This window comes from Elephantulus edwardii, unplaced genomic scaffold (genome assembly GCF_000299155.1).
Source record: "Elephantulus edwardii isolate Elephantulus edwardi_28Jun2011 unplaced genomic scaffold, EleEdw1.0 scaffold00075, whole genome shotgun sequence".
Lineage (NCBI taxonomy): Eukaryota > Metazoa > Chordata > Mammalia > Macroscelidea > Macroscelididae > Elephantulus > Elephantulus edwardii.
In genome coordinates, this window is record NW_006399825.1 from 11,529 (window position 1) to 19,467 (window position 7,939).

Sequence of the window (7,939 nt, forward strand, 5' to 3'; positions counted from 1 at the left end):
GGGAGGATAGAAGGAGAATTGATGCCTTTGAGCTGTGGTGCTAGAGAAGAGTATTGAATGTACCATGGACTGCTAAGAAAACAAACAGATTCATCCAAGAGAGGGTTAAACCAGGCTGCTTCTTGGAGGCAAGGATTCTGAGGCTTCATCATGTTGTAAAGAAGGACAGGTCCTTGGAGAGGGACATCATGCTTGGGAGGTTGGAGGGACAGTGCAGGAGGTGGATTGATTCGGTGACTGGGGTAATCAGGATGGGTATTTCAGAGAGCACGATTGGCAAAATATAGAGCAGGTTTTAGGGCTATTGTACTTAGGGTCTCTATGAGTCGCAAGCGACTCGACGGTACATAACAACAACAACATGTGTAGAATGAAGCAATGCCAAGCCAGCCTTTTTTTTTAAAAAAAAAACAAAACCATATCATTGTAATTTTCAATAGCATGGGAAAGTAGAGATAATAGTTCATTAAACTGCTTGTACCTATTACTGCCAATCTTGTTATATGAATGTTGTTGTTGTTATTTGCCATCGAGTTGCTTGCGACTCATAGCGACCCTATGTACAACAGCCCTAAACCCTCCTCTATATTTTGCCAATTGCACTGCCTCTGACACACCCATCCTGATTACCCCAGTCACTGAATCAGTCTACCTCATAGAAGGTCTTCCCCTTTTGCACCGTCCCTCCACCCTCCCAAGCATGATGTCCCTCTCCAAGGACCTGTCCCTCCTTACAACATGTCCAAAGTATGTCAAAGTCCCAGAATCCTTGCCTCCAAGGAGAAGCCTGGTTTAACCCTCTTTTGGGTGAATCTGTTTGTTTTCTTGGCAGTCCAGGGTACATTCAATACTCTTCTCTAGCACCACACCTCAAAGGCATCAATTCTCCTTCTGTCCTTCCTAGTCATTGTCCAACTCTCTGATGCATAACAAGTGATTGCAAAGACCATAGCATGTATGAGACGCATCTTGGTCTCCAAAGTGACACCATTGCTCTTCAATACTTTGGAGAGGTTATATAAATACACACCCGATTTTTCCTCACAGTTTATTTGTAACAATTTCCAGACACAGTGTCATTGAATTGTAATGTTTTAGTGTGTATCTGTAATGTGTTAGAAATGTTGTCATCACACCTAAACTTTTTAAGAGGAATTTCTTAAAAATGTCATATAAATAAATATATTCTAATTTCTTTGTCTTGTTATTTCTAAAGCATAGTCCAGGTAAGATTTGTTTATAGCATTTTGTGGCTCTAGCTGTATTATTGTGGTTGTTATCTGCCATCGGGTCTCATGGTTACGCCATATGGGCTAAGTGTATAGCCATTTGTCAGCTTTTATTGGTTGGTTTTTGAAAGAAGATTGCCAGGTGTTTCGTCCTTGTCTATTTCAGTTCTTCTGAAACCTGTTCAGTATCATAGTAACATGCATCCCATTGAAAGATGCATTTTCTGTGCACCAGTGTTTTCTCATCCAGCCTTAAGACCTAATTTCCCACATATAAATCAAGAATTCTACCCTTGAGCCACCACTATCCCCTAATATTGCTATAAAATCCCAAAACTCAAAGCCCCCACCATTCGAGTCAGAATTGACTCATAGCTGACCTTCTAATGAGTTTCCAAGGCTGTAAATCACTCTGGAGGAGACTGCTCATCTTTCTCGCTCCAAGCCACTGATGGTTAGAATTGCCAGAGAATATCACCTTTTATTTAGCAGTGCAGCATGCTATGAACTTTGCCACCAGAGCTTCCTGATAGACTTGCATCCTTCTTGTTGTCAGGTATTCTTGAGTCTCTCTATATTTCATTTTCCACGATTTCCCTATACTTTTTGGCTCAATAGATTAGAAGGGGGAAATGGCATCTAATTGTTAAGTAATGAATGAAATAATAACAGGGCAATAAGGGTATAATAAATGTGACATTACACTTTGCTCTTCACCTCCCTTCTTAATGAATTAAGTGCTTTATAAACTCTGTGACTGTTATATTTAAATGAAAAGATCATAAGGAAATTTAATAACATTATTAAAGCTATAGATTAATGAAAGGGATATAAATGAAATGTTCACCTTAATATGACCATACCTGTTTCACTCTGCTCATATGCCATTTGTTATGAATTTAGAATTGTACCTTCATAGAATAGATGCTCTTCGGCTTTTCACATTCATTTTTTTGTTCTCTCTGTTTTCAAGTGAGGTTATACTTTGGTCATCAACAATTTGGAAGTAAGTAAATAGCTAAAATGCTGTTTACACAGCTGCTGTGAAGCTTTGTACTTAGAATGGCAATTTGCTAGCTCAGTTCTCCTCTTACTGTGTCTGTTTTGCCTTTTAATAGGAACATGTGAAATGGGTCCATGCTGAAATGGTAAATAAAAACTCCAAGTTAAAGCTAATTTATGTGACTCCAGAGAAAATTGCTAAAAGCAAAATGTTTATGTCGAGATTAGAGAAGGCTTATGAAGCACGAAGATTCACTCGAATTGCTGTGGATGAAGTTCACTGCTGTAGTCAGTGGGGACATGATTTCAGACCTGGTATGTACTGTTCTCTAACAGAAGACTGCAGACTTTCCCAGTGCTGCACGTCTTCCTGTTTTCCTGATTGGTGGTACCAATGGTATTGATTGTGGATCCAAGTAAGATGAAATTGCTGGTAGCTGACTGCAACAATGGGCTCAAATGAGTTAGGAATGATAAGGATGTCACAGGACGTAGGGTCATTATGATTGTATTCAATGGTACCTAACAACAATAACATCAATGTATGATTTATCTAGAAAAGGCTTTGACAGTAGAGATTATTTTTTAGAAACTGTCCTCCTTTCCTTTTAATTTGAAGAGGACCAATGGGCAGAGAGTCTAATTATCCTTTCAATGCCTTTGAGTTGTGGTGCTAGAAAAGACTATTGAAACATATACCGTGGTTGGCCAAAAGAATAAACAAGTTTGACCTGGAGAGAGTGAAACTAAGTTGCTCCTAGGAGGCAAGGATTTTGAAGCTCCATCTCACTTACTTTGGCCATGTTGCCAGGAAGGACATCATGTTTGGAAGCATGGCAGGACAAAGCAGCAGAGGAAGACTCCAGATGAAATGATTGACAAAGTAACTGGTGTATTGGGGGTAGGTGTGTTGGAGGCACACTGGCTCAGGATAGGGCAGGGTTCAGAACTGTTGTTGTACCTGTGATCACTATGAGTCAAAAGCAACTCGATGGCACATAACACCACCACCACATGTAGTTTTTAGTATAATTATCTTTTGAAATACGTGTTTATTAGCAAATATTACAGTCTTATCTGGAATTGATCCACTTCATATTTGTTGAAGAGTTTGCATTTCCTCAAAATTTTCTCTTCCTGTATAGATTTATAGCCTCCAAACCCAGATGGAGGTTCACCAGAAGTAGGAATTAGCTTGATGACAGTGATTTGTGTGTGTGTGTCTCCAATAAGTGATCCTATCTCTGGTCAAGGACATTGTTTCTGAATGAATAATTAAATGTGTAAGACCTACCTTATAAAACATTACAGTAATCATTGATTATTTGCATAGTGTTGAAAAGTAAGGAGAATTTGAAAGTATGGAAAGTTTCCATATTTTCCATCCTTTAAAAGATAGAGAGTTCTATTTGTATACTTGTTATTTTTTTTCAGATTATAAGGCACTTGGTATCCTAAAGCGACAGTTCCCCAACACGTCTCTAATTGGGCTGACTGCAACAGCAACGAATCACGTTTTGAAGGATGCTCAGAAAATTCTGTGTGTTGAAAAGTGTTTGACTTTCACAGCTTCTTTTAATCGGCCAAATCTTTATTATGAGGTATTTTCTTTTATATGTCAATTTATTACTTTTGTGAAGGTTTTCAGCAGAGTAGTTATCTTTTTATTTGTTTCACATGAGAAACAATTAACTATGTAAAATATTTTTAGAATGAGAGTTAGCAGATTCATTAATTAGTACTTTATGTGTTAATCTATCTTGCTACCTAATCTTTTGATAACGAGAAGACATTGCCCACTGGGTGATAATACCTTTTATCCATGGTGATGAAGAAGTCACATATATTTGTTAAATTTATGTACATTCTTTCTTGTACAAGACTGGAGAAAAAGATAGAATGATATTAAAGACTTTAATTATATCTCTACTGAAATGAATTCTTAAATAATAGAAATATTAATATCCCACAAAAGATTTTCTAATACTTACTATTTAGACTTTATTTGACACAAATTTCAAAACTAATTAACTCAATTTTTAAATTTTATTTCCAAGAATAGATTTACTAGCAGTCTGTGTTATGATTTATGCTTCTATCAAAGATAAAAAGACTCCAGTTTGCAAACAGTGCATACAAACTTTGAAAGCAAACCAGTAATAAAATAACAATTTTATTTATTTAAAAAAGAGTTAAAAAAAGATAATCCTAACCAAAAAAAAATCTCCAGTTTACAAATTACTATTGGATTCTCTGACTATCTCTATAAACTAAAAACTAAGGGTCAAAAATGGAATCTGGGAGGTAGAAAGAGTGTCATATAAGGCTGATGAAAGAGTAAACAGTATGAAAATGACTGAGCTCTTAAAAGAATAGCACTTTGAACACTGTAAGTAAATGACTATTTGGTGACTCATTCATTTACCTTAACTAAGCTAGTTTTTTTTAGGTTCGGCAGAAGCCCTCCAACACTGAAGATTTTATTGAGGATATTGTAAAGCTCATTAATGGGAGATATAAAGGGAAATCAGGTAATTCAGAAAATAAACTCACTCCTCACTCTGAAGGCTGAGAAATAGCTTCCTAAAAAAAGCAGTAACAAACATGACACTGATACAGCATACTTATAAATAAATAAGGCTGAGAATTTTAATGTATGACAGAAGAGTTTTAAAAATACGATGAAGTTATTTCATCTTTGGAATTGCAGTGTAGCTTCTTGTGGTGGTTTCTTTCTTTCTTTTTTTTGTTGTTGTTGTGTACCATCAAGTTGGATCCGACCGGCACAGGAGGAGATTGCCCCTCCTTCTCCAGCAGAGCATCTGGTGGATTCAAACCGTGCATCTTTGGGATTGCAGGTTATTTTGTCTTAGATTTGGGTAATATTTGCTATTGCTACAGATTATAAAAATCATAGAATTGTCGGATTTATTTTGGTCTATTTATAATTAATTGTTTAAAGATTAGACTTAATGCACATTATTCAGCACTCTTTCTTTTTTTTTTTCATTCCAATGAGTCAGAAAAGACTCCTTGGTCATCTCTCTCTTGGAGAAGCTGGTGGATTCAGACTGTCAGACAGATACCACCTTTAGTGTATCAGTGCAATTCACTGTGAAAAATACTCATTCAATAGGTAAAAAAGTTTGTAAGATACAAGAATAAGCACTGAAGTTCCAAATAGATAAAGAATATAGTTCCTTAAATAAGGGACACAGTGGAGAGATGAATAATTCAAATGTAGATATTGTATGAATATCTGTGCATAGATGGAGTTGAAACTGTATTTGAGGACCAGTGAATGGACAAGTGATACTGAAACAAAGAGTTTGAGTAAAAGAAGTATTGAATCTCTTTTCTATAGCTTCCTAAGAGATACTAACGAGCATTCTAGGTAAAAGGAGTTTAGGGTCAAATAAGTTTGAGAAAGGCTGCAGTTATTTATCCCCAGGAGATTTCCAGGGTGTCTCAACACATAGGCTCTGACGAGCTCTGTAGTTAAAGAGAGAAAACTGTTTAACTGTGTACTGCAGTTGTCCCCCAAACCCATTTGTACACGAAGCTCTTATTTCACGGAGTGCTTGTTTACATCTTACAGAGCTGGGTGACTCCAGTTTGAAAAATACCACATAGTGGGAGTGAAAGGAGGTAAGGGAAACGAAAACTGGTGGTTGAGAACTCACTTCTACTTTTTAAAAGCAAGTTGATCAGATCTTGAATTATTTAAAAAAGAAATCAATGCTTAAGGCTTGAAATTTATTATTATTTTTTTAGAACTCATTTTCCTCTCATTGTTGTATTAATTGGTATCATATTAAAAGTGAACTTCTGGATTTATACTCCATAAAACTAATACAATAACACTTTATTACAGGAATCATATACTGTTTTTCTCAGAAAGATTCTGAGCAAGTTACTATTAGTCTACAGAATTTGGGAATTCGTGCAGGTGCTTACCATGCCAATATGGAACCAGAAGATAAGACCAAGGTTCATAGCAAATGGTCCATTAATGAAATTCAGGTTAAGTATATATCCTCAACAGATGCCTAAGCCCAATTTACCTTTAAAAATATTTACATTCCTATTAACAGATAACATGCTAAGACATTTTATTTTTAAATTTTAAAAAATTTTAGGTAGTAGTTGCAACAGTTGCGTTTGGTATGGGGATTGATAAGCCAGATGTGAGATTTGTTATACATCATTCAATCAGCAAGTCTATGGAGAATTATTATCAAGAGAGTGGACGTGCAGGTATGTAGCACTGATATCCAGAAGCGCTTTTCAGAAAACGTTCCAGAAAACAGACTAGTAATTTTTTTATTATAGTTTAATAATTCTATACTTTTTTAATATTATGTATTAGACAGTCATTTTAGAATAACTCAAGCTTTTGAGTAATTTTATACTCATTTATGTGTGGAGACATTTTATTCATGGAATATTATGAATTGTTTCTTAATGCTTGCTTGGAAAGCCTGATGTCCATCCTTGCCTCCTGAATTTTTAATTTAAAAAAGCCAAACTCAAAACTCATTGCCAGCAAGTCAGAACTGACTCATAGCTGACCCTTCAGGGCATTTCCTGGGCTGTAAATTGGAAGCAGGAGTGGCATCAGCTTGCCTCCTGAAACTCTATGAACTTTGATAAATGCCAATAGTTGTGTGCTCAACTTGACTGGAAAACAAACAACAACAACAAATTGCATTAGAGGAAATTGCCCATCATTGTCTCAAGCAATAGCTGGTGGATTCTTACTGCCAGAGACATATGAACTTTAATTAGTAATTTAAAATTTTTTACTTAACCAGACTACTTAGAGACATGTCTCCTCATTTAATCAAGTTGATGCTTTCTAAAACTTGTTAATGGGTTTTTTGTTTGTTTGCTTTTTTAATGTCAAAGGAGGTGTTACAGAGTAAATCACATCTTTATCTAAATTTTTTAATGTGGAATATATAGACTATGAAGCATTGCCAACTAATTTTGCATGTTATCTTGCATGTTTTGAGATTTTAAAATTAATTAAATGGCCTCAAGATTTCTCTTAAACTACAGGTCGAGATGACACAAAAGCAGACTGTATTTTATATTATGGCTTTGGAGATATATTCAGAATAAGTTCAATGGTGGTGATGGAAAATGTGGGGCAACAGAAGCTCTATGAGATGGTGTCATACTGTCAGAACATAAGCAAGTAAGCCACATTCCTTTTCCTAACTTACCAATTAAAGACAATCACAGGTATGAAAGTGTGTTAATTGTCTGTTGAGTACTTACTAACAGGAGTATATCCTTGGTAGAACACCAAAGTGCAAATTCATAAAAGCAGAGAGATGCTTAAAGAATGGAAACATGAAAGCTGTATGTTGTACTTTAATCTAAGACATGATCTATGTACTTATTTTTGAGATAATTAATGAAAATTATTTTTACTTAAGGCTTTGATACAAATTGACAGTAAACTCACCTAATGATCAGCTTCATGTTTAAATAATTTTGGAAAGGTTACAATAATGTTACCTCTCTCTCTCTGGAAAACGCCTTTCTCTCTCTGGAAAACGCCTCTTCGTCTCCTATGTGGTCTGGCCTCCCTTGTGCCCGCTCTCAAGCCGCCCTTCTGCCCAGGAGCACGCCGGAAATCCTGGGTACCTCTCTCTCTCTCTCTCTCTCTCTGGAACTGATCTGGCGTCCTTGTGCCCGCT

General features: G+C 36.1%; 1 protein-coding gene across 1 annotated transcript in view; it reads left to right on the plus strand.

Moving 5' to 3' along the window:
* The window catches only part of RECQL (RecQ protein-like (DNA helicase Q1-like)), a gene marked incomplete at its 5' end in the record, with an annotated part of 30,647 nt that overhangs the window by 8,318 nt on the left and 14,390 nt on the right, over nt 1–7,939 (plus strand). The window contains 6 exons of the mRNA XM_006889132.1: nt 2,348–2,546; nt 3,666–3,832; nt 4,681–4,762; nt 6,106–6,254; nt 6,371–6,488; nt 7,293–7,431. Coding sequence (XP_006889194.1) covers nt 2,348–2,546; nt 3,666–3,832; nt 4,681–4,762; nt 6,106–6,254; nt 6,371–6,488; nt 7,293–7,431 — 854 coding nt within the window. The remainder of the gene's footprint in view (nt 1–2,347; nt 2,547–3,665; nt 3,833–4,680; nt 4,763–6,105; nt 6,255–6,370; nt 6,489–7,292; nt 7,432–7,939) is intronic.